The sequence below is a fragment of the Phyllobates terribilis genome, unplaced genomic scaffold, assembly GCF_046119375.1.
Source record: "Phyllobates terribilis strain yellow unplaced genomic scaffold, ASM4611937v1 Scaffold_10__3_contigs__length_209671492, whole genome shotgun sequence".
NCBI classification, from domain to species: Eukaryota; Metazoa; Chordata; class Amphibia; order Anura; family Dendrobatidae; genus Phyllobates; species Phyllobates terribilis.
Window position 1 is genome coordinate 168,549,114 of NW_027362770.1, and position 25,968 is coordinate 168,575,081.

General features: G+C 46.6%; 1 protein-coding gene across 3 annotated transcripts in view; it reads left to right on the top strand.

Annotated features, from left to right (window-relative positions):
* Positions 1 to 1,054: 1,054 nt before the first annotated feature.
* Positions 1,055 to 25,968, top strand: part of DENND5B (DENN domain containing 5B) — a 53,276-nt gene continuing 28,362 nt past the window's right edge. The window contains exons 1-5 of one of the 3 annotated variants that reach the window (XM_073650104.1): positions 1,055 to 1,335; positions 18,225 to 18,284; positions 22,604 to 22,713; positions 23,272 to 23,938; positions 24,302 to 24,489. In XM_073650104.1, the coding sequence (XP_073506205.1) occupies positions 1,221 to 1,335; positions 18,225 to 18,284; positions 22,604 to 22,713; positions 23,272 to 23,938; positions 24,302 to 24,489 (1,140 nt within the window). In that variant the 5' untranslated portion in view covers positions 1,055 to 1,220. The remainder of the gene's footprint in view (positions 1,336 to 18,224; positions 18,285 to 22,603; positions 22,714 to 23,271; positions 23,939 to 24,301; positions 24,490 to 25,968) is intronic. The other 2 variants (XM_073650105.1, XM_073650106.1) reach the window with 2 other exon arrangements.

Below are 25,968 nucleotides of genomic sequence, written 5' to 3' on the forward strand. Positions count from 1 at the left end.
CCTGTGGTCTCCTGGGTGTTTCCTGTTTGCCTGTGGTCTCCTGGTTGTTTCCTGTTTGCCTGTGGTCTCCTGGATGTTTCCTGCTTGCCTGTGGTCTCCTGGATGTGTCCTGCTTGCCTGTGGCTTGTTTGCTGATTTCTGGGGGTCCAGCTGCTGGGACCCTCCCCACGCAATCCTGCAGTCCCGTCCTATAAGTGGCAAGGCTTCGCATGCTCGGACTCTGCTCCATTAACCATCTATTGGGCTACCGAGTGCAGCGCTCCCATAGAGTATGACTGGAGCAAAAGTTGAGTATCTCTGCCCCGATCAGGACGGGGCTTGAGGATGAGGGGGTCCAAGCAGCCGGACCCCCGGATCAATAATTTATCACCTGTCCTGCGGATAGACGACGACAAGTTTTCACTGGACAATCCCTTTAAGTGACCTGATGCCAGGGCCGCACCCTCCCCAACATGATCGCAGAGTATCAGTGGGATGACACGGCCCCCCATAACTGCCATCTTTGTACTCCTCTAAAAGGGGCAAAACAATGGCTTTCCCAGTTTTCAGTCACCGTACCACCCCCCCAAAAAAAATACAACAAAAAGCAGTCAACACGTCTGATATGATCATGTAATTCTTGGGGGACAGTAAAATTGGAATTTTGGTACCATTGCCATAAAGTGTGAACGATGGAAGGAGAACCATTTTTGTTGCCTATAGCAACCAATCACAGATCAGCTTTAATTTCTTACACTGCACTTGTAAAATCAAAGCTGCGCTGTGATTGTTTAACAGTTTTCATTAAATCTGTTCTTCCCGTGGAGAAAACCTTATCTTTTGTGGCTGTCAATCTCCCCTGGTGGGCGGGGTTATGTGGAACAACACTGTATGGGCGTGTCTTTATCACCCTGATTGTGGGCGTGTAATAAGTAGCGTTCAGGCTATATGGGCGTGGTTTATTAGGGTGATTGGCAGCTTCTTCTCCTTTGCTCCTTGATGTGGGCGGGGCTTGGAGGCGCTGTCAGTGGGCGTGTTATCCTCTTATCCTTTGCTCCCAGTGGTGGGCGGTGTTGTTCTTCGGCAGCGCCACCTGGCGGGCTCCCCGGGACGCACTCTGTATCGCTCTCATTCAGCTGCCCGGGGCTCGGTGCCGGAGGACATGGGCTGCGGACGGGGCCGGTGCTGAGCACTGCAGGCCCGGCTGGGAGATACACACTGGTTGTACGGGGACCGCCAGCATGAGCGGCGGCAGCTCCGCTTCGGGCTCGGCAGCCCCTCCTTGCCGCTTGGCCCATTACTTCGTGATCTGTGGGACGGATGCGGACAGCGGGCTGGAGCCGGATGAGCTGGCCGGTAAGATGAGCGCAGGGATGCGGGGACACGGCGGAGGCTGCGGCGGAGAGAGCTGGTGACTGTGCGCGGGGAGCGGAGCCGGGGTCAGATCGGGGGGAGCCGGCATCAGCTAAAGGTGGGGGGGGGGAGCCGGCATCAGCTAAAGGTGGAGGGGGGGGAGCCGGCATCAGCTAAAGGTGGAGGGGGGGGAGCCGGCATCAGCTAAAGGTGGGGGGGGGGAGCCGGCATCAGCTAAAGGTGGGGGGGGGAGCCGGCATCAGCTAAAGGTGGAGGGGGGGAGCCGGCATCAGCTAAAGGTGGAGGGGGGGAGCCGGCATCAGCTAAAGGTGGAGGGGGGGGAGCCGGCATCAGCTAAAGGTGGGGGGGGGGAGCCGGCATCAGCTAAAGGTGGAGGGGGGGGAGCCGGCATCAGCTAAAGGTGGAGGGGGGGGAGCCGGCATCAGCTAAAGGTGGGGGGGGGAGCCGGCATCAGCTAAAGGTGGAGGGGGGGGAGCCGGCATCAGCTAAAGGTGGGGGGGGGAGCCGGCATCAGCTAAAGGTGGGGGGGGGGGGAGCCGGCATCAGCTAAAGGTGGGGGGGGGGGGGAGCCGGCATCAGCTAAAGGTGGAGGGGGGGGTCCGGCATCAGCTAAAGGTGGAGGGGGGGGAGCCGGCATCAGCTAAAGGTGGGGGGGGGGAGCCGGCATCAGCTAAAGGTGGAGGGGGGGGAGCCGGCATCAGCTAAAGGTGGAGGGGGGGGAGCCGGCATCAGCTAAAGGTGGGGGGGGGGGGAGCCGACATCAGCTAAAGGTGGGGGGGGAGCCGGCATCAGCTAAAGGTGGGGGGGGAGCCGGCATCAGCTAAAGGTGGGGGGGGGGAGCCGACATCAGCTAAAGGTGGGGGGGGGGAGCCGGCATCAGCTAAAGGTGGGGGGGGGGGGGGAGCCGGCATCAGCTAAAGGTGGGGGGGGGGGGAGCCGGCATCAGCTAAAGGTGGGGGGGGGGGGAGCCGGCATCAGCTAAAGGTGGGGGGGGGGGGGAGCCGGCATCAGCTAAAGGTGGGGGGGGGGGGAGCCGGCATCAGCTAAAGGTGGGGGGGGGGGGAGCCGGCATCAGCTAAAGGTGGGGGGGGGGGGGGGGGGGGAGCCGGCATCAGCTAAAGGTGGGGGGGGGGGGAGCCGGCATCAGCTAAAGGTGGGGGGGGGGAGCCGGCATCAGCTAAAGGTGGGGGGGGGGAGCCGGCATCAGCTAAAGGTGGGGGGGGGGGGAGCCGGCATCAGCTAAAGGTGGGGGGGGGGGGAGCCGGCATCAGCTAAAGGTGGGGGGGGGGGGAGCCGGCATCAGCTAAAGGTGGGGGGGGGGAGCCGGCATCAGCTAAAGGTGGGGGGGGGGGGGGGAGTGTGTGTGTGTGTGTGTGTGTGTGTGTGTGTGTGTGTATAGATATATATATATATATATATATCTATCTCTATCGGGGGGGGCACCCCTCGTCGCTGTACATATATATATCGGGGGGCTCCCCTCGTCGCTGTGTATATGTATATTGGGGGGGCCCCCTCGTCGCTGTGTATATGTATATTGGGGGGGGCCCTCGTCGCTGTGTATATGTATATTGGGGGGGTGCTCCTCTTGTCGCTGTACATATATATATCGGGGTGCGCCTCTCGTCGCTGTGTACATATCGGGGTGCGCCTCTCGTCGCTGTACATATATATATCGGGGTGCGCCTCTCGTCGCTGTGTACATATCGGGGTGCGCCTCTCGTCGCTGTACATATATATATCGGGGTGCGCCTCTCGTCGCTGTACATATATATATCGGGGTGCGCCTCTCGTCGCTGTACATATATATATCGGGGTGCGCCTCTCGTCGCTGTACATATATATATCGGGGTGCGCCTCTCGTCGCTGTACATATATATATCGGGGGGGGCCCTCGTCGCTGTGTATATGTATATTGGGGGGGGCCCTCGTCGCTGTGTATATGTATATTGGGGGGGTGCTCCTCTTGTCGCTGTACATATATATATCGGGGTGCGCCTCTCGTCGCTGTGTACATATCGGGGTGCGCCTCTCGTCGCTGTGTACATATCGGGGTGCGCCTCTCGTCGCTGTGTACATATCGGGGTGCGCCTCTCGTCGCTGTGTACATATCTGGGTGCGCCTCTCGTCGCTGTACATATATCGGGGTGCGCCTCTCGTCGCTGTACATATATATATCGGGGTGCGCCTCTCGTCGCTGTACATATATATATATCGGGGGGGGCCCTCGTCGCTGTGTATATGTATACTGGGGGGGGGGCCCTCGTCGCTGTGTATATGTATATTGGGGGGGGGGTGCTCCTCTCGTCGCTATACATATATATATCGGGGTGCGCCTCTCGTCGCTGTACATATATATATCGGGGTGCGCCTCTCGTCGCTGTACATATATATATCGGGGGGGGCCCTCGTCGCTGTGTATATGTATATTGGGGGGGGGCCCTCGTCGCTGTGTATATGTATATTGGGGGGGTGCTCCTCTTGTCGCTGTACATATATATATCGGGGTGCGCCTCTCGTCGCTGTGTATATGTATATTGGGGGGGGGGCCCTCGTTGCTGTGTATATGTATATTGGGGGGGGGGCCCTCGTCGCTGTGTATATGTATATTGGCGGGGGTGCTCCTCTTGTCGCTGTACATAAATATATCGGGGTGCGCCCCTCGTCGCTGTGTATATGTATATTGGGGGGGTGCTCCTCTTGTCGCTGTACTCGGGTCAGACCTCCAGCGATCATAAGTGATGTCCTGTCATAGTGGTAAGTCTTCACTCTATAAGGTGGGAAAACCCCTTTAATGGAAGACTAAGGGGGAGGGGGCTGCAATTATGTAAAGTCTATAATTCTCATTTTCTAATCTCGGCTCCTGTGATATTACACGCCGGTGCTCCATCAAAGACTCGTCAAGGCTTTCTGTCGGCCGCCGTCTTCCCTCCGAGGTCGTCCTTCTTCTGCCACTTAATATGTCATTTGCATCGTTTGCTCCAGAAAGGAAGATTAATTAAGTGGTAAATGAATAATGATGAGATCTATTCCGGCAGAGCCGCGGACCAGGTTCTCGGATGACCCGGTGACCTGGGGGAGTTTTCTCGCCAATTTTTACATTCATTTGCATAGGGATCGGACCTGAGCAGAACTATGCGGGTTGGGCAAAAGGAAAGCCATAAGAAGGGTCATCATATTATCACTAAGATCTGCTGCGCTGCTGGAGACTAGATAGGCAGGGTAACACACTGATAAGGCTGTATACACTGTCTCTAGTTTACTTTTTTTTTTTTCAAGGGAGGTGATTGTACACAGCTCCCTCATTTCTTTCTCCTTATCTGGAAGCTTAGAAGTGATTAGGTGAGGCTGTTAAACTCCATTCACTACAGCTGCCATAAAGCGAGCCCATGCCGTTATACTGTCTCTACATTAAAATAACAAATGTGACTTGGGCGGTATATGAAGGGTAGCCAATATTTTTCTATTTTTGTTCGGTTTTTCTTATTACTTGGCCAGATTAATTTTAGGTCAGTTCCCCCTTTAAATCCAATTAAAGGGATAGTATTTGATTAGAAAAATAACACAGTTGTTTCTCCTCCAGAAACATCGCAACACTTGTGCCTGGTTTTTATAGCTCGTTAGAAAAGAATTTGTGGATGAGATGTAATCCTACATATAACCTGTGCACATGGGTGGCGCTGTTTCTGGGGAAAAAAGAAGCCAAAAGCTATTTATTTCCTTTAATGACTGACGCAAGGATGATCTTTCTTACATGTTATCGTGTGCGGTCCGTGATTTCTCGCGGCTGTTTACGTACTAAAGACAAGGTCGCGCTAGTACAAACATAGAAAGGAGTCGCAAACACCATTGTGTACACGTTGTGACTAGCTCCGCTGTGCTGTCACATAGTCCACTCCGTCACCTTTGTACTTTGTGCTATCCGGGGTTCTCGCAATAGGAAATCAGGTGTCATCCAGCTTTTACATTCCTGTCTGGGCACATGGCACTGAGTACGGGGTTGTCAAGGGTGCCTGCGGAGCACATACTGTAGAACTGTGGCGCCAGGTGCAGAGGAAGCGCCACCAATGACTGCAACCGAAACCTGCTCGGTGAGGCTCGACCGTCGTTTTGGGCTGAATATAGACTCCTACGTGGCAACAGGCCAGGTGTATGTGGCTATATGTGCCACGTATACCAAGACGTCCACCATATAGCGCTGCTCATCCTGAGCCCTCCTAGTTCATGACTAATGCCAATACGCCATCATGGGAAGAGGCTGGATGTTACCTGCCTGGTGTTGAGTGTAGGTCATTGGTCAATGTTGGGTGGAGACCTCAACACTGACCTCTCTTGTATTTGGGGTTCCCCAAGAGGAAGGTGGAGATATCACCATATGTAGGATCAGCAGAGTAGATAAAACTGGATTGAAGCCGACAACACAACAACTCCACATCTGCTCCCGGAGCCTTTCATTAAGGAAACCTTGTTATCTACTTGGCTAATGGTCGGCTGGGATCTGTCCAGTTCACCATCTGAGAAGTATTGGCCAACATCACAACTCCTCTTTTTTCCTATTTATTTTGATTGAATTTATCTCAGACGATTCAACAATATTATTAGAGTAATCTCTGGCGAAGAGTGTGCCGGCTCCCATTTTTTTTCCCGGGCCGGGGAGAGTGCCGGCTCCCCCTTTATTTTTCCCGGGCCGGCGGGGAGAGTGCCGGCTCCCCCTTTATTTTTCCCGGGCCGGCGGGGAGAGTGCCGGCTCCCCCTTTATTTTTCCCGGGCCGGCGGGGAGAGTGCCGGCTCCCCCTTTTTTTTTCCCGGACCGACGGGGAGAGTGCCGGCTCCCCTTTTTTTCCCCGGGCCGGCGGGGAGAGTGCTGGTTCCTGTTAGCTTCACTTGAGATGAAATTAAAAGAATATTTCCGTCGCCCCCGCATCAATTTAAATGGAGATCTTCTGATGTTAGGTAACATCGGAACTGGTCGAAGAAGGGGAAAAAAAATCTATTCTGCAGACATAGTGCGGCTCACTCATCTTGTACTTTAAGGGTTCTGGGTTTTTTTGCTTGGAGTTTTCTGCCCTTTTCTTCGACTTTTTATTGATCTGTTTTTTGGGCATTTGGAGGATTTTTACTTTCCAAAGCTGGAATGAAGCGTTTTTCAAGCGTTTATGCTGCGGAATTTCCGCAGCGGAAACGCTTGTGAAACGCTAGGTAATCCGCACCCCATGGTCCCCAAGGGGATTCCGCATGTTCTATGCACATGCTGCGGATTTTTCCGCAGCGTTTATGCTGCGTACAAAAATCCGCAGCATGTCACTTAATTTTGCGGAAGTGCAGCGGAACTCCCGCCATTGACTTGCATTGAGACGCACAGAAACCGCGACTGTACATTTTTACAAGCGGCTTCTATGCGTCTCTATGTGCGGATGGTACCCAGTTCTGGAGGAGAGAAGACTCTCATCCAGACCTGGGTACCATTGTACCTGTAAAAAAAGAATAAAATAACAAATAAAGTTTATACTCACCTGTCCGACGGCTTCTCTCTGAATGCCGGCATCGCTTGAGGACCTGCGGTGACGTCACAGTCATGTGACCGCAGGCCCTTCACCGCTCTGTCTCGCGATATGCCGGCATCCAGGAACCAGACAGGAACGAGCGCTGCAGCCACGCCGGGGCTTTATTTGTTTTAATTTTTACGGTTCACACTGTATAAATCCATGCTGGTTGCCGGTTGCTGTTTGCATGGATTTATACTGTGTGACCTAGTTGTCAAGCACTTTCCAAGTGATGCTAATCGCCTGGAAAGCGCTTGTCAATCTGCATGCGGAAACGCATGTGGATCCGCATGTATTCTGCAGGAAAAACGCATGTACAATCTGCATGCGGAAACGCATGTGGATCCGCATGTATTCTGCAGGAAAAACGCATGTACAATCTGCATGCGTTTTTTTCTGCCAGGGAGATGCAGAAATGCTGCAGAAATTTTCTGCATCGTGGGCACATAGCCTAAGAGACTTCACAGTGTTTTTTTTTTTTCCTCCTCTCAGCTGTGTGCCCACGTAGCGTTTTTCAAGCGTATATGCTGCGGAATTTCCGCAGCGTAAACGCTTGAAAAACGCATGTATATCCGCACCCCATGGTCCCCAATGGCATTCCGCAATGTCAATTCCCATGCTGCGGATTTTTCCGCAGCGTATATGCTGCGGTCAAAAATCCGCAGCATGTTCATTAATTTTGCGGAAGCGCAGCGAAATCAATGTGCGGATGGTACCCAAGTCTGGATGAGAGGAGACTCTCATCCAGACCTGGGTACCAAAGAACCTGTAAAAAAAAGAATATAATAAAGTTTATACTTATCTTCTGATGTTTTCCCTCCGTCGCGCTGTTGTCTGAAGGACCTGCCACGTCATTGAGTCATGTGACCCACCACATGACTCAATGACGTCACCGCAGGTCCTGCACACAACAGCGTGAGCCGCTCAAGCCTCCGGACGGGGCAGAGAATGCATCAGAAGGTGAGTATAAACTTTATTTTTTTATTTTTTACCATTCTGAACAAGTTGTCAAGCACTTTTCCAAGTGATGCTTGGAGAAGTGCTTGATAACCCGCATGCAGAAATGCATGCAAAGACGCCTCACAAACGCTTCTACCTGGCGGGAAAACCGCATGTAATATCCGCATGCGATTTTCCCGCCAGGGAGAAGCGTAAAAAATATGCTTCAGGTCCGCAACGTGGGCACATAGCCTGAATGTAATAGAATTCCTGGCGCAACCCCGGGCCTTGCCTAGCTGACCATTGTTGATCTTCCTGCCCCTTGTCCCCTTGTTATACACTGATTTATGGGGCGCTGACTCCCTCCACAAATGCTGACCTGATTAATATATACGGATGGGGGGCATCTGCCTCCAGTCAGGTTGGCTCTTCAGCTATTTGCCCCCCACCCCCGGTGGTCTTTTTCAGAAGACATTCTGGGGGTGTTTATTAAAGGGGTCTGGATAGAAGAAAGCAAAAAAGTTAAATGGACAATTGATGGAATAAAGTCGCTGTGATCTCTATCTGCTTCGGCATCGCTTCACCCGGCCTCTTCTTCCTGTATCGTGAATGGCCATCCTATTTACATAGGGGTGTGATGGCTCTAAAGATGTCACAAGTAAGATGGATCAGGCATGTTGGTTTTTGACATGCCCAATCCTTTGTTCTCTGTGGAGATAAGCCCAGTAAAAAAAAAAAGTCTCTCTTCTTTGCCTCCAATCCAGAAGGACTGTGATTCATCAGGATAATTAGATACCCGTCCCTTTAAATGGTAGCGGCTCAGTTACACAGTAGTAATCTAGTACCGCCGGCGCCCCACGTTGGCTGCTATTTATATCCCGTAATTGTATGGAGTTTCCTTCCTCTTCCTCTTTTTTTTCTTTTAAAGCAAAAAACAAAAAAAACTCGATTCTTCCAAATTGTATGGAAGCTAAAAAGCAAAAAAAATGCAGAAGGGGGGGGGTGACTGACATCTGTTCTCTGTTATCAGCCATTTTATTGATTTATATCTGTTGCTCCGATTCTTCTAAAAATGAAACCACTGTTTATAATAGTAATAAAATATATATTATTATAAAAAAATATTTTTTTTTGACAGTTTAATATTTACGGAGGGGGGGGGGTGTTAAAAATTTGGGAACCCCCCCCCCCCAAGACTGAAAAAAAAAACCCTGATCCTATAGTCACTCCGTTTGCAAACCTTTAAGATTATGACTGCAGGATCAGACTACAGAGTGTTTTTATTTTGTAGTCTGTTACCATGGTGACGCATAGGTCTGCATAGGAGCTGTAGATGATTTTTTTTTTTTTTTTTTGAGGGGTGACTCGGAAAGCATTGGAGACAGTATAGGGACTGATACTAGATGGTCGGTAACTCTGCTTGCTTTCTGCAGTGAGAGAAATGTTGCTGTTGCAGAGTTTTTGCCGGGCCCTTTTTTTTTTTTTTTTTTTTTGTCCTCGTGAGTAAAAGAAGTGCAAGGATAATGGATGTGCGCGGGTCAGCGCATCACAAAGAGCCAGCTGACACTGACGGGCAGGGCCACCGCCATTCCTGCATCTCGCACAATGACTGCGCCGGCCTCACAAGTCACCATCTGTTTCTAGAAGCAGATGTGCCGCGTGATAGCCGCCTGTTCACAATAACTGGGTTTTTTTTTGTTTTACACAATTCGTGCCCCCCCCCCCCCCCCAAAAAAAAAAAATAACTAAAATAAAACATATATATATATATATTAGGGATAAAAAATTATCTTAAATAATTATAAATAAATATATAATTCCTAATTAATTAAAAATGTATATAATAAAATAATAAAAATGAATATATAATTATTAAATAATAATCAACTATATAATTAATAAACATATATAATAAATTGATAATTAATAAAGAAATATAAAATAATACAAATAAATAATAAAAACTATATAATTAATAAATATAAAATAATATTTGATAACCTCCTAGGAGATTGTCCTTTCACTTCCATAGACTCCATGCTGTGCTGGGAACATATAGGGTTCACGTGTATGATTTAGACAATCTGGCCACTGGGAAAGCTGGATGACGAGCTGTATGGGTGAGATTACAGCCCCATTAGGAGGTAATACTTTATCGGGTTGTGTTTTCTTTTTTTTTTTTTTTGTACTATTCCTTGCTGTGATATGCAATAGAGAAACTAGGGTGATTTAATATTCAGAAGTCTGGGAAAGCTGGGTGACAAGCCATATGTCTTCTCTTATAGCTTCCATAGGAGGCTCCCTAGACCACTTTCTTATCCATGGAGTCATATGGACACGCATAACATTTCATAGCTAGGCAAATTTGCCATTCGGGGTGCTAGAAAAGCTGGGTGACAACATGCAGTATATGAATGCAATTACAGCTCCCAAAGGAGGTTGTCGGTTCAGTCTTCAACACTTGAAAATGCTATGATACGGAAGTAGATATAAACTAGTCATTTGCCATTCGGGAATCTGAGAAAGCTGAGTGACAACCCATGTGGCTACTGATATAGCTCTCCCTGGGGGTTGTCAGGGCACTTTCTTATACTCCTGTGCAGATTTACCATTCAGGAGCCTATGTGTAACTGCATAATAGGCAGATGTGAAGTGCAGGAATCTAGAAAAGCTGAATGGACTGACAACCTCATGTGGAAATGATAAATCGCAGCCATCTAGGTTGTCACTTTCCAATACTCCTGAATGGCAAGGCCTTGCAATAATATGGAAGTAGACCTGTAATGCTACCGGATTAGTCATTTGTCATTCAGAAATCTGGAAAAGCTGAGTGACAACCAATATGGCTACGGACACAACTCTCCCTGGGGGATGTCAGCCCCCCACATTCTTACACTCCTGAATGACAAAGCTGCACAGTGATGTGGACGTATAGAGTATGAATTTATCTACATAACTAGGCAGATGTGCCATTCAGGATGCCAGATAAGCTGGGTAACAACCCTTCATGGTTGTGATTACAGCTTCCATATGAGGTTGTCGGTCCATTTTCTTAGGCCAAATTCGTCCAGTAATGTGGGATTAGACATGTATCTCTGCGTTACTAGGTTTGCCATTCAGGAAGCTGGAAAAGCTGAGTTATTTTTTATTTTATTTTTTTTTCCCATATGGTTGCAATTACAGCACCCACAGGAAGTTGTCTATCTACTTTCTTACAATCCTGAATGGCAAGTCCTTGCAACGATATGGAAGTAAGCCATTGATGCTGAAAAATAATCATTTGCCGTTCAGGAACCTGGAAAAGCTGAGTGACGTCCAATATCGCTACTGATACAGCTCTCCCTGGGGGATGTCGGGGCACTTTATCACTTTATATATCCGAAGGGCTGCAAGGATAATAGAGTACACCTGGGACAAGGCAGATTTGCTACTCTCTTCAGGATTTTAGAAAAGCGGAGTTCACCTCTCCAGCAGGAGGATCCAGCTTTCTCTGCGCTTCGTCTGCATTGCAGCACCGCGTTTTGCCTTTTTGCAGTGCCCTCTGCTCTGCGCAGAGCCTCACGTGTCGGCTCGTCAGCGGGACGCACACTGCTCTCCGTGTAATGAGAAGAGACAGATGACTCTGAAAGCAGAGACTTAGCTCTGACCTCCGCACGCTCGGCTCTGCGCATGATCAGCGGCGCCACAAGTGCAGACTGACAGCAGCAACCAGCAAGTGTGGTCTGAGGTCACCAGAAACTCACAGGTGCCACCAAGAAACCTAATATACAAGAAACCGGCTGCCCCTTAAGATTTGGCGGCCGGGCACTTGTATGTGGTGTGGGCAGGCATGCCATCTTAAAGGGGCCACGGCCAATAGCAAAGATCGTAGGCTTCACAAACTGCCTTTGTTAAAGCCAAATATCTCACATTTTGACTCCTCAGCCCAGAGCACTTGCTGCCATTTTTCTGAATCCCGGGCTTAGTTGAGTCTCTTGACCTTGTTTCTGTGTAGAAGGTGTGGGCTGTTGGCCATAATTCTTCTTTTCTGAACAGTAGAGAGTGTTGCTGCCCGTTCCGAATTGATGGCACTGCTGGACATCGTCTGCTTTTAAAAGGAAGCATGATGTGTCTTTCATCTGCTGCACTAAGTCTCCTTGGCCGATCACTGCGTCAGTGTTGCCTATTTCTTGGGGCTTCTACAAAAGAGCTTGAACATCTTGAATCCACAGTTTGCATTGTTTTTTTTTTTTTTTTGCTTGGGAGATACCTGTCTGATGCAGTATAATTACTTAGTGGCTTAGTTTTGCCATGATGTTGATCTGTGATATAAAACTGTTTTCCACAACCTCACCCTTTTGTAGCAGAGTTTGGCTGTTCCTCACCCAGTTTTAAGCCTCCTATACAGCAGTTCCTGTTTCCTGACGCTGTTCAAGGGGCGGTCACCAAATATTGATGGGATTTACATTTCTCTCTTGTTCATCCAAAAATAAACTATTAACACTTGTGTTTTGTTTTTTGTTGTTTTTTCTCACCTGCCTAAAATCCTTCCACATCACTCCATGAAATGGGAGTACCCCCGTAACCATTTGCCTGTCTATAAATACAGTATAATCTGCAAATGTCATAATCCGGCCAGGGATGGATGATTTCAGCGCTTATTTCAGTGTTTACGCTGTAGTTGTTGTTTTAGACCTTTTTTATGATTGAGTTGTTTTTTGTTTTTTTATGGACTTCTCTGTTCTACATCAGACACAACTGATCCTTTGTTTTACTTCCTGCTACAATCCTAGAATTTGATTTTCTCCCGTCTCTGGCATTTTTAAACCCCGCAGGAGATGATCGTTATTGCCATTAATAATTCAGGTGGGAAGCAGCGCTCTCCATATAGTGTCCGAAGAGACGTATAAGTTCCTGCTGTCCCCCCTAATAGCTTCAGTCAGCTCCTGTAATTCAGGGGTGAATAGTGAGTGCAGCTCTGGAGTATAATACAGGATGTAACTCAGGATTAGTACAGGATCAGTAATGTAATGTATGTACACAGTGACTGCACCAGCAGAATAGTGAGTGCAGCTCTGGAGTATAATACAGGATGTAACACAGGATCAGTAATGTAATGTATGTACACAGTGACTGCACCAGCAGAATAGTGAGTGCAGCTCCGGAGTAGAATACAGGATGTAACTCGGGATCAGTAATGTAATGCATGTACACACTGACTGCACCAGCAGGATAGTGAGTGCAGCTCTGGAGAATAATACAGGATGTAACTCAGGATCAGTAATGTACTGTGAGTACACAGTGACTGCACCAGCAGAATAGTGAGTGCAGCTCTGGAGTATAATACAGGATGTAACTCAGGATCAGTACAGGATCAGTAATGTAATGTATGTACACAGTGACTGCACCAGCAGAATAGTGTGTGCAGCTCTGGGGGATAATACAGGCTATATAGCTCAGGATCAGTAATGTATGTACACAGTGACTGCACCAGCAGAATAGTGAGTGCTGCTCTGGAGGATAATACAGGCTATAGCTCAGGATCAGTAATGTAATGTATGTACACAGTGACTGCACCAGCAGAATAGTGAGTGCTGCTCTGGAGGATAATACAGGCTATAGCTCAGGATCAGTAATGTAATGTATGTACACAGTGACTGCACCAGCAGAATAGTGAGTGCTGCTCTGGAGGATAATACAGGCTATAGCTCAGGATCAGTAATGTAATGTATATACACAGTGACTGCACCAGCAGAATAGTGAGTGCTGCTCTGGAGGATAATACAGGCTATAGCTCAGGATCAGTATGGGTTTCTCACTGTTGCAGATGACTGTTTTGTACACCCGCGTCTTGGGATGTAAATATCTCACACTGAGCGAGAGACGAGATCTCACAACATGATGCCTCAGACACCGATCTCAGCAAAAAAATAAGGTTACTTGAACAGAAAATTATAATAACAAAAAGAGCAAAACGGCAAATTAGGTATTCATTGTTTCATTTTAATCTTTTTCTTTGGACTCTGTGTTTGTATCATTCCTCTGTTATTCCTCCTGGAAAATCATGAGCGAATTGACAACTGGAAGTCACGATTGACCCTGTCAAAAAGGTGTATACAGTCAGCACCGATGGTGTCGGACAGTGTGTGCACCCCATGTAAAGGGAAACTGGTAACTACTAATTTCCAGGAGGAATAACACAGGGACAGCAGGAAGTTTATAAAGAATTGTAAAGAATAATTTGTATAACTACTCCAGGATTTATTATTTTCTGCCGGAGATAATCCAATATGTATTTGATATCACGTTTTCCTGATTCGCAGACGTCCCGCCCGGTGAGAGTATTAGCATAGAAATTGCGTTCTCTCCGTCCCCGGCCCACGCTGGGATAATTTGGCCTAATCCCGGGGAAACAAGGTAGAGGCTCTAATAAAAAGAGAAAAATTTGAGCCTGTTCTCGCCCCCGTGGACGCTTTGATCTCGCTCATCCTCCCGCCTGGCAGGGAACCTAAGCTGGAATTGTCAGGAGTGATCAGCCGTAAGCTGCCATAAAGGCTCTGCAGAATCCTGCCCTACGGCGGCGGCAGCAAGGACGGCGGGGAGCACAGCTGTAAATACATGGCAGCCCGTCCCACTGATATGTCTCGTGTGTGACCCTGGATCGGTGTTTCATTATAAATTGGTCACTGGGTGTTACCTCTACATCCCTATGAATGGAGCACTACTGACCACGTGCGACCACTTCACTGTCTATAGGCATGGTCGCACATGCTCACTACCAGCTCTATTCACAAAGGCAATTTTTGGGATTTTCATTCCCAGGATTGCTATCGGACTTCCCCAGCAATCATACGTTTGTGACCTATTCTGTATAGCTGATGCATGTGGTTTGAAGGACAATCCCTTTAAGATGTTCTCAAAAACCTTGTTACCTAGTCCCTCTCATTCAAGGAGCTGTAGTCTCTGCTTAGGTGCTACTAAAGGGATGTGATGTGACCTTTCATTGGGCTCCTAGAGGTCAGATAAGGATAGATCATTGGTAATATATTTCCAGAGAACCCCTTTAAGAATTTAAAGGGGATTTTGCAACTCAAACCTAATAAGCACCAGTTGAATCGTGAATATTAGAAGACTTCTCCGCTCGTCAGCCGATTCCCAAAATCTGCATAATTTAGCGGAGGAAGAAACTTGTTAGCTTTTCTAAAGACCTGACCTACTTTACCGAGTCAGAAATGTTAAATATTCAATTAAAGATGTGAAAAAAAACCCACAAGCTGCTGCTCGCCTTGTCTGGAAGGATCGGTGCGGTTTGTGGCAGCTGAGGATTTGCATTTTTCACTTCTTCATTTCTTGTCCGACCTCAACCTTTAATAAAAGTTGATGATCAGTAGCGGATCTCCTGTAACGTGGGGTTTCGGAGGTTACCGCCCACATAGGGAGTGGGGAGCTCGGTGTAGGAAGGGTTACTTAATGTTGTAACTTCTAATTTTTTTCTGCCTCGCTGACATGACCCCATCCTTTTACACTACTGCATCTCCACAGTGTGAGGACCCCGGGTGGGATCATGGAGAAGCTGCTGCATCTCCACAGCGTGACGACCCCGGGTGGGATCATGGAGAAGCTGCTGCATCTCCACAGCGTGACGACCCCGGGTGGGATCATGGAGAAGCTGCTGCATCTCCACAGCGTGACGACCCCGGGTGGGATCATGGAGAAGCTGCTGCATCTCCATAGCGTGACGACCCCGGGTGGGATCATGGAGAAGCTGCTGCATCTCCACAGCGTGACGACCCCGGGTGGGATCATGGAGAAGCTGTTGCATTTCCATTGTGAGGATGGCGTCCAACATCTCCTCATATCTCAGATACCTGGATGAGTTTGACATGAAAGGAATGAGCTGTGGAGATGAAGTGGAGTAATGCCTGAGGTTTCAGCTGTTCACTGGAGGTCACTTTTAAGACCCCTGTTGTGTCTAGGGTGAGATTAACGACCAATACTGGTGACGACGCGTAAACATTTTGTGTTCTTGCCATCGAGTTCACACTATGGAAGTCTTTTGTCTGAGATTGTAATTCGCCCGGTAATTTCCCTGCTGGAGCCGTCACCTATGCGTCGCCCGCGTAACCAGCTGTAAGTCATTTGTATCGGGCGGGGGGCCTCAGGCATCTGAATATTACCGTGTAACACATGTAATCAGGCGGTTAATGTTACAATGAAGAACATAACCAGCTGATATTATAAAAAAAAAAAAAAAAAAAAAAATCTGTTTCTTGGAAAGCTGGGTGACGACCGATTATAGCATTATAGGCCACATATGCACTGTCATCCAGCTTTCCTAGATTCCTGAATGGAAAAATCTTTCTACTTCTGTTGCAATACATATCTGAAGATTTTCCTGTCAGAAACCTGGAAAAGCTGGGTGATCACTAATATGGCTGAGGTAACAGTCCATATAGAGATTTTTATGGAGACTTCTGACAGGAAAAATGTGGAAATACATCCCAGCTCTGTTAATTTTCTATTCAGGAACCTGGAAAAGCTGGGTGACGGCTAACATGGCTGTATTAAGGGTTCCTGTAGATGTTGTCATCTAGCTTTTCTCAGCTCCTGACTGGAAAATGGAGTTTATACATAAGTATATCACTCGCTGACGCTGTCTGATTTTTCAGGCATGAAAGTGATAATGCTGTCGTTGGCATCCATATTCGCAAATTTTCGTAGTCATCCAGCCTTTCTAGATTCCTGACTGGAAAAGTCATTTTACTTCTGTAGGAATATGTTCCTCTGTGCAATACAAGTACGTAATTGAAAAATTTCTATTCGGGAAAGCTGGGTGACTACTAAATATGGCTGCTCCGGTTTGACACATCCATGAAACACGATCCATGCTTGGATTGCAAGACTCGTGATGGGAAAATGTGTCTAAATATATGGGAAGGTATATCCCAGTGCTCTTCATTTTCTATTCAGGTACCCGGAAAAGCTGGATGGCTACTTTTATGACTGCAGTAATTTTCCCTTTCATGGTTTTCATCCAGCTTTTCAAGACTCCTGACTGGAAAATGTGACCAAAGAGGTGGAAATAAATCCCAGCTCTATATATTTTCCTGTCCGGAACCTGAAAATGCTTTTTTTGAGAGTTAACATGGCGGTAACCATTGTCATAGATGGGTTTTCATCCAGCTTTTCAAGACTCCTGACAGGAAAATGTAACTGAAGATGTAGAAATACATGCCAGCTCCATTTATTTTCCTATCGGGAATCTTGAAATTCTTTTTTGATATTATGACTTCAGCAGCCGTTCCCATAGACTCTTTTCATCCAGCTTTCCTTGACTCCTGAGAGGAAAATGTGACTAAATATGCGGATACACATCCCGGCTCTAATTATTTTCCTGTCAGGAACATGGAAATGCCTTTTTGAGAGTTAAAATGGCGGTAACTATTCTCATGGTTTTTCATTCAGCTTTCCGAGAATCCCGACTGGAAAATGTGACTGAAAACGTGGAAATACATCAGATCTCTAATCATTTTCCAGTCAGGCACTTGGAAAAGCTGGGTTACTGTCTTTTTTTTTTTTTTTTTTTTTTCCCCATACTTCTTGACTTTTTCGCTGGACGAGTTGTATTGGCGTCCATATTGATTTTTCAGCTTCCTTTATAAAGCTTTTATGGCCTCCCATCCCCAAACAAAGACCGATGAATGAAAATAGCCTCTGGTTTTATTTTACTTTCACAATGAATTATTCAACGCGCGTGTTTCGCCGCCGCCGCCCGCAGCAGCCGGGGATTCATCGCCTATTTTCATCATTCCCCCCCCCCCCCGTAGTGAATTTTTATTCCTCTCCCGCAGGAGACATTGACCCTTTATCCGCCGTCTATAATCCTCCTTATTTCCTTTGTGGTAATCGTATGCAGATGTCGTACCAATTATCTTCCGCCGCTGGGCGCGCGGCTATTTAAAGTCGCTGACACGGTCGGCGGCGGCGGCTTCTAAAATTACACCACAGATAAGATTCCTTCCCGGCAAGGTCACAATCCGCTATTTGTTGGTTGTGTCGCGGGTTTTTTCTTTTTCTATCACATTCCAGTAATGGCGCGTGACTATCTGCGATATGTGAGGAATTTTTTTTTTTTTTTTTTTTTTGAGACGGCACGTCAAGCCCAATTAAGAGATATGATAGGAGAAAATTCCCTGGATGTCCCCTTTAAGTCACCATGGAAACCTTGCCTTAAAGGGATTGATCAGTGGTCCCCCTTTGCTGCATTTTTTTTTGCACATTCTCCATCCGTGTGTGTCATATTTGCATTTTTATGTTGTCTGTACTAATTTTGCTTTTTTCCTTTCCATTCAGGACCCTCATTATTATATTCACACGGCCATTTTGTTTGTTTTTTTTTTGTTCACTTAGTTTTATACCAGTGGCTAGAAGCAGATCGACATGGCAGAAGCCAAGATGGTAAGATTAAAGGTAACCTAGGCTCGACACCATAAGTCCTCTCTGCACTTCACCCACTTTAAATCCCTCAAAATCACAATGATTGCTCACTTTTTGATCTGTCGCTTGCTTCACGTCCCTCCTCCCAACCCCTGAAGCCTTTTTTTTTTTTTTTTTCCCTGCGCATCCGCGACTCTGTCTCGTCCGGCGTAATTGCCGATGTGGTAGAAAATGAGCTAAAAGCATCTTGTAAACATTGTCCCAAGCACTTAAAGGAATTTTCCATCTGAAGATTAGTAGCAACGGATTGGATTTTTTTTTTCGAAATCCACTATAATGTTTTTTGAATATTACCTTGTTATATTTTATTTATGGCCGAAAACATCAAAACTCTGACCCTCGTTGCACGTAGCAACAAATCAAAACTGTCACAGAAATAAGTGTCCTCGATATCCATAGCAGCCAATCACAGTAAAGCTTTTAATTTCTGAACTGTGATTGGTTGATATGCGGAACAAGTCCACTTTCTTCTTCAACACCCTCGTTGCTTTAGCTCCTGGCTAGGTCTGTTTCAGGAAAGCTGTGTGACAACTAATACGGTGTCCTTATATGATGGCCGATTTGTATAGGTTATCACCCTCTGGGGGAAAAAAAGCAGCCTTTAAAAAAAAAAAAAAAAAAAATCTGAACAATCCCTTTAAGGAAAAAAAAAAACTTCGAAATTGAACACTTTTTAGCAAAAATTTTAGTTTTTTTTTTTTTTTTTGTCCACATCATACGAAATATGGTGTCGCACCTGTTTGACTGTTGGTAGGTAATTACCACACTCCTTTACTTGGCAGGCAGGATGTGCTGCGACTTGTAGTCCCCCCCCCCCCCCCCCCCATCCCACTTGGAAACCCGTTCTAACTTGCAAATCCTCCTCCTTTAATGTGTCAAGATGTTTTGCTCACTTGTTTCCTGTGGGTTTTAAATAAAGTTAGGCTAATCTCCTCCTTCCTCTTCCTCCTTCTTCGTTTTGCGTTTGGTGTTGTTAGGTAGCCGCTGATTGTTCTTTTAGGCGCCGTTCTCATGCTAGCCACACATGTAAATGATTTGGAAGTTCTAAAGTTCCATTTAAAAAAGAAAGTAGAACCTTCGGCTCCTCATGGGTGGAGCTAAGCCAACTGTGGGTGGAGCTTCAGTTCATGGGTGGAGTCTCTCCAGCCAATTAATACAGTCCATTTATGTGTGGCTATCATTACTAGTAATCTGGTGGTGGTGGTAGTTGGTGGTGGTGGTGATTTAGCTGGTCTTAGTCGTTAATTTATATGCAAACGATGAGCCCCTCTCCTCATTAACGAGTTGGGCAATGCACATTGTTAGATTCAATCATGTCGCCGTATTAATGTCCTAGTAGCCAATCATTAATTTGCGAAACCGGATGAGACTTTAAATTTTACTTTTAGTCTGTGCAGTAAAAAAAAAAAGTTCTTCCTATAACTGGAAACCATCAGCAAGCATGTCAGCTGCCGTGTCCTCTTATTACGTTTTTATCTTTAAAATCCGGTTCCCGGCCGGTGTTCTGAGTGTTCTGAATATTAATAGATCCGTTGACCTGCTTGCTGACAGTTTCCAGTTAGGAGCAGATGTCAGCGGTGTTTAGAGATATCATATTATTTTCCATGGTAAGTATTGTTAGTCTTGATAACTTTCCCCTCCTTTCTTTTGCTTTTTTTTCTTGTCTTCTGTACTATTGCTTTTAAATCCCAGTGATCGTTGATGATTTAGATATGCAAATTAGCTGTGTTAAATCCCGCCCACACTGTCACGGGTCAAATTTACATAAAAATATTTTTATTATTTGTTCTATTTTTAGGAGATATTTTAGGTCTTTTTTTCTCGATCAGATACAAGCCTGCCCTCAAAACAGGTTGCCATTAGAAACATGCTTAGCTCCTCCCCCTTGTCAAACAAGACACCCAAGGGTGTTGTCTATACGGCTATGTGCCCACGATGCAGAAATGCTCCGGATTTTTTCCTGAGCGTTTCTGCATCTCCCTGGCAGAAAAAAACGCTTGCGGATTGTGCATGCGGATTGTGCATGCGGATTGTACATGTGTTTTTCCTGCCAGGGACAAGCGGATGTGAAGCGTTCTTCACATGCATTTCCGCATGCGGGTTGACAAGCGATTTTTAGCATCACTTGGAAAGTGCTTTACAACTTGGTCACACTATATAAATCCATGCAACCGGCATATATAGTGTGACCGAAAGAATGGTAAAAAATAAAAAACAAATATATACTTACCTTCTGATGGCCCCCGGTGTCTTTATCCGATGCGTCCTGGCTTGCCGGCAGCTCGCGGTAGACTAAAGGACCTGCCGGCATCAGCGGTCGCGTGACCTGTCACATGACTAAATGACGTCAGCATAGGTCCTTAAGACCATCGCGAGCTGCCGGCAAGCCGAGACAATGACACCGGGGGCCATCAGAAGGTAAGTATAATGTATATTTTTTTTATTTTATTCTTTTTTTTTTTACAGTTTCTATGGTACCGGGTCCAGAGGAGAGTCTCCTGTCCTCCACACCCGGGTACCATCCGCACATTGAAACGCATGGATTCTGCAAGTACAGATGTAGTGATGCAGATTCAATGCGTTCCAATGCAAGTCAATGGCGGCGAAAACGCCGCGCTTCCGCAAAATAATTGGTAGTGCTGAGGATTTTTCCACAATGATAATCTGCAGCGAAACTTCCGCATCATGTGCACAGCACATGCGGATGATCATTGGGGAACATGGCAGACCTTTTACCAAGTGTTTTTTTAAGGGTTTCCGTGGCGGAATTGCAACTGCAGAAACGCTTAAAAAACGCATCGTGGGCACACAGCCTTAATGTTAGAAAAGTCAAAGCCAAACTAATGTGTTGTGAGGGATTAGTCTGACTTTCTGCTGACTGCAAATATCAGGCGGTTTAGAGAGATCGGACATGTTGAATTTAAATATGCCCCATCCTTGGTCTCCATAGGGCATTCTGGGGGGTTGAATGCTTAGTTCTGAGTAATTCCTCCGATTAAGGAGCACCCACTATGAGAGGATGGACGGAGTACAAACTGGAGAGGAATTATGCTTGTATATTAGGATTAATTAGTTTATATTAGTTTTTTATTGGATTTCACTTATGAATATTTGCTTTTATGGTTTTGTATTAATTTTGATATTTAACATTCTTGCTGAATTTGCTAGTATTTTTTATTCTATTTTTTTTTTCTCTTTTTTATTTGTTTTTGGTTTTATTTTTGTTTGGGGGGTGTCAATTGTGTTTTTTTTTTTTTTTTTTTTTTTTTTTTACTTCTCAAAATAATGCAAGAAATAATAAGATCAAAATGAATGCAAGAAAAGAAAAACTAAAGATAAATACAAAAAAAAAAATTTGCAAAGGGTTATCAAAATGAATACAAAAAATACAAGAAATAAAATGAAATCATAAATTAATTTGGCAAAATGCAAAGTAAATAAGATATAAAAATTAAGAGCAAAAATAAACACATTAGTAAGTGGGGAAAAAATACCAATAAATTCAGCAAAAATGCAAAGTATTTTTTTCCCACTTGCTAATGAATGTTTTGTTTTTGCTTTTCATCTTATTCACTTTGCATTGATTTATTAGTATTTTATTTATCACCTAATTGTATTTTACAAAAAAAATTTTTTTTTTTAGTTTTTATCTTAGTCTTTTTTCTTTCGTTAATGTTGATCTCATTTACTTTGCAGTTTGCTGGATTATTTTTTTTCTATTTATTGTTTTAACTTTGATCTTTTTATTTTTTTCACATTTATTTTGTATATTTTTTTTTTTGTTGTTCTTTTTTACAATGAATCCCCTTCATTAACACAGAACACAAGCTCCTGTGTACAAATCACTTGTTCGAGGTGTCGTTTGTCCTCTGATGTCAGCCCTGGCGCTCTGCCTAGAAGCGAGCTACGTGACGGCAGAGCATTTATGGACAGGCAGCTGTGCGATCTCCGCTGCTGAGGCGTCTTATCAGATTCCAGTGGGGATTTTCATGGTCCACTATTTAAAGGGGAACTCCATCTCAATTTGTTTTTGTTTTTTTAATGACCTTTCGTTTCGAGTCTCTGTGCACTTCAGCGCTGCTTGGAAACATCTGGTACGAGTGTGCCAATAAAAACTTAGGTGGATCTCCCCTTTAAGTACGACTTCTTTATATGAACTGCAGATCGTTACGGTTGTTTTTAGTTTGCACCATCGGGAAGTTTTTGTTTATTTTTTACAGATTTGGACTAGGGAGTCCAATGGAGATTTCTGCCTCGTTCTGTACTTTTTGTATCATTGTTTTTCAAACTAGGTGAAAACTTTGACCAGAGTCCGGTGAGACGAACCTTCAAGTCCAAGGTCCTGGCCCACTATCCGCAGAACGTGGAGTGGAACCCTTTTGATCAAGATGCCGTCAACATGGTAAGGACTAAGGGATGGCGGACCGACGCATAGGAGGTGAAATATGCATGATTGCTAAGGGTCAGACAACTGGGACCACCAGAGATCAAGGGTCCCTAAGTCTCGTGTGCGAAAGGAGGAGTAATGAGCATGTGCGAAAGGAGGAGTAATGAGCATGTGCGACCACCGATGTCACTGTAGTGGTGGCCGCACATGCTCAGTACCGCTCCATGCAAAAAGTGGATTTCGGGCCTCCCGTCCTCGGGATTGGTGGGGGTCTATTAGAGGGAAGTCCCTCATCCATTTTCTTCTATAGAAAAAGCCCCTCATTGGGAGGGGGGTCTACTTATCCCTTTAAGAAGTTATTTGCATCTGGGATCACCCATTAGTATTTCAAGGAATACATGACAGTCGGGGGTCCTCTAGGGCAGTTCTTGTCAGGAGGTCTCCGCTCTATAATCTAGAGCTTAGACCTCTGTAATAGATCTATTTCTAATACGAGGGTCCTGCGGCCCCCCTGAGTTGTATCTCCCGCACACAGGACCATCCACACCTCACTCTCCCATCGTTTTTCTGCAGCTCTGCATGCCCAAAGGCTTGTCCTTCAGGACGCAGGCCGACAACCGGGACCCCCAGTTCCACTCCTTCATCATCACCAGGGAGGACGGCTCACGGACGTACGGCTTCGTCCTGACCTTCTTTGAGGAGGTGACGAGTAAGCAGATCTGTACGGCCATGCAGACGCTGTACCAGATGCACAACGCGGAGCAGTGCAACAGCGTCTACGCCTCGTCGTCCTGCAGCATGGACTCTTTGGCCAGCAGCGTGGACGATGGGGACGCCACGTCACTCGCCAAGCTCCAGCGCTACAACTCCTACGACATCTCCAGGGACACGCTCTACGTCTCCAAGTGCATCTGTCTCATCACCCCACTGCCATTCATGCAGTCGTGCAAGAAGTTCCTGTCTCAGCTTTACAAGGCCGTCAGCTCCCCGCAACCGCCGCCGTTGCCTCTGGAGAGCTACATCCATAACATCCTGTACGAGGTGCCACTGCCGCCGCCCGGCCGCTCTCTGAAGTTTTACGGCGTATACGAGCCCATCGTGTGTCAGCGGCCGGGGCCTAACGAGCTGCCCCTGTCCGACTACCCCCTGAGGGAGACCTTTGAGCTGCTGGGACTGGAGAACCTTGTCCAGCTCTTCACTTGTGTCTTACTGGAGATGCAGATCCTGCTGTACTCGCAAGGTAAGGCGAACCTCACAGTGCGCCTCGGCTGCCGCGGAGCGTCACAGTGCGCCTCGGCTGCCGCGGAGCGTCACAGTGCGCCTCGGTCAAGCGAGCACAGAGCAGTGGCGCAGTAATAATCTTGGCCGCGCTATTCCCTTGTTCAGCAGTCGGAGCCGAGATGCTTTTATTTATACACACTACAGACCCGAGGATGGAGACACTACTACTCCCAGCATCTCCTGGCAGGTGTCACAAATCACATTAGCGCCACATCTGTCTCTATGACCCGGGTCCTGTAGCTGCCGCCTCCACGACGTCTCCCCATTGGCAGCCATATTAACTTTTTTTTTTTTTTTTTTTAACTCCTTCTCTCCCTTGCAGATTACCAGCGGCTGATGACTGTGGCGGAGGGGATCACTTCGCTCCTTTTCCCCTTCCAGTGGCAGCACGTGTACGTGCCCATCCTGCCCGCCTCCCTGCTGCACTTCCTCGACGCCCCCGTGCCGTACCTAATGGGCCTGCAGTCAAAAGAAGGCACCGACCGCTCCAAGCTGGAGCTCCCGCAGGAGGTGAGTCACCTCCTGCTTTTCTGGAGTGCGGGAAAGCTGGGTGACTGGTGCTGCTGAGTAATGGTGACGTCAGAGGGATCGTCCTGTGACTGCCGCCACCGGCTGTGCCCTCCGCTCTCCTCGGTGGACGTTGAACCTGGGGTGGAAGCTCTTACCTAATACACTGATTGGATTACTTTTGCGGCTCTGTCTTTTAAAGGGGAAGGCCACCTTATTTACAGACTGAAGTGGGTGTAGTTTTCGGCACCAGGTTAAAGGTGATGTCTCATCACAGACAGGCCATCTGTTCCTCCTGGCTCATAAAAGGGTCACAACTGAGGAATCCCTCCTTTATAGACCCTCCGGGTCAGTCGTTAGGAGAGGTGGCGTTGCCTTCCTGCTCGCGGCAGCATCTTCTCCCGTCGTGGGTTCGGGCACCACATCTCGCGTGGGCACAGTCGCCCGTGAGTCATGTCTGTTGGGATGATATGCAGATTATGTAAAAAAAAAAAAAAAAAAAAAAAGAGGGGGGGGGGGGATTCATTTGTATTCTGACTCAACTGCTTTGTACGGCTGCCAGCTCCCAGGAGTCTTAAAGGGACAGTAGCGCAATTTCATCCATATTCACTATGGAGAACGTTCAGGAGTCACTAGACCCCCTTTTTCTTATCTCAGTGGCATAAATACCACTTTAAGGAATCATAGCTGGAATATCAGGCTGAATAAAGCCTTAAAGGGGGTGTCCACTTTCATTCATGCATGGTCGTTCCGGACCTGCCTCCATGAGCCCGACAGCAATCAGAACTTGACGTTCAAAAAAAAATCCATAAAAACTCAACAAAAAACACTTTTAGGGTACACAGATGCTGCCATTAATGAGGGCTGTAATTCAGTTACGACCGTTAAGTGAACGCTCCACCTTAAAGGTTAAAGTTCAGGATTGATTAAACCTTCATTCTCTTCCAGAGCTGAGATTTAGGCTGCTGTAGTAGCACGGATTAAAGTGTTTAGGGAAAGAAAACTGGGATCCTCTACTAATTTTCAGTGCGGAAAGTAGCGATTTGCTCCTTCAGCACCTCCAGAGGAGATATTGGGTATTACACCATTGGATCCTCCAAAAAGAAAATCTTATAGTAGCTTCTCTGGCTAATACATGAGGGTGGACCCAACATAAAGCAGCTGCTATCTCTTCTTCCAGCACTCCTAAACCCGTGATTTCAGTAGGCAAAATAATAATTATAACCACATACATATTTGACTGACCTAATTACTAAAACATGTCCATCTCTGCAGCTCCATCTCTCTCCTTCCCCCCCCCTTGTTTCTTTCCTGGGTGACTTCTATATCCATTTTCTTGATCCGTTAAATTTTTTTTTCTTTTCTTGAAAACCCCTTTAAGCCGCCCCCCCCCCCAGGAGGACTCTGTTTATATAAATTCTGCCTCTATTGACCTATAGTTATAGGACTATCCTGCCAAAATCAGGACTGTTAGTAAATATG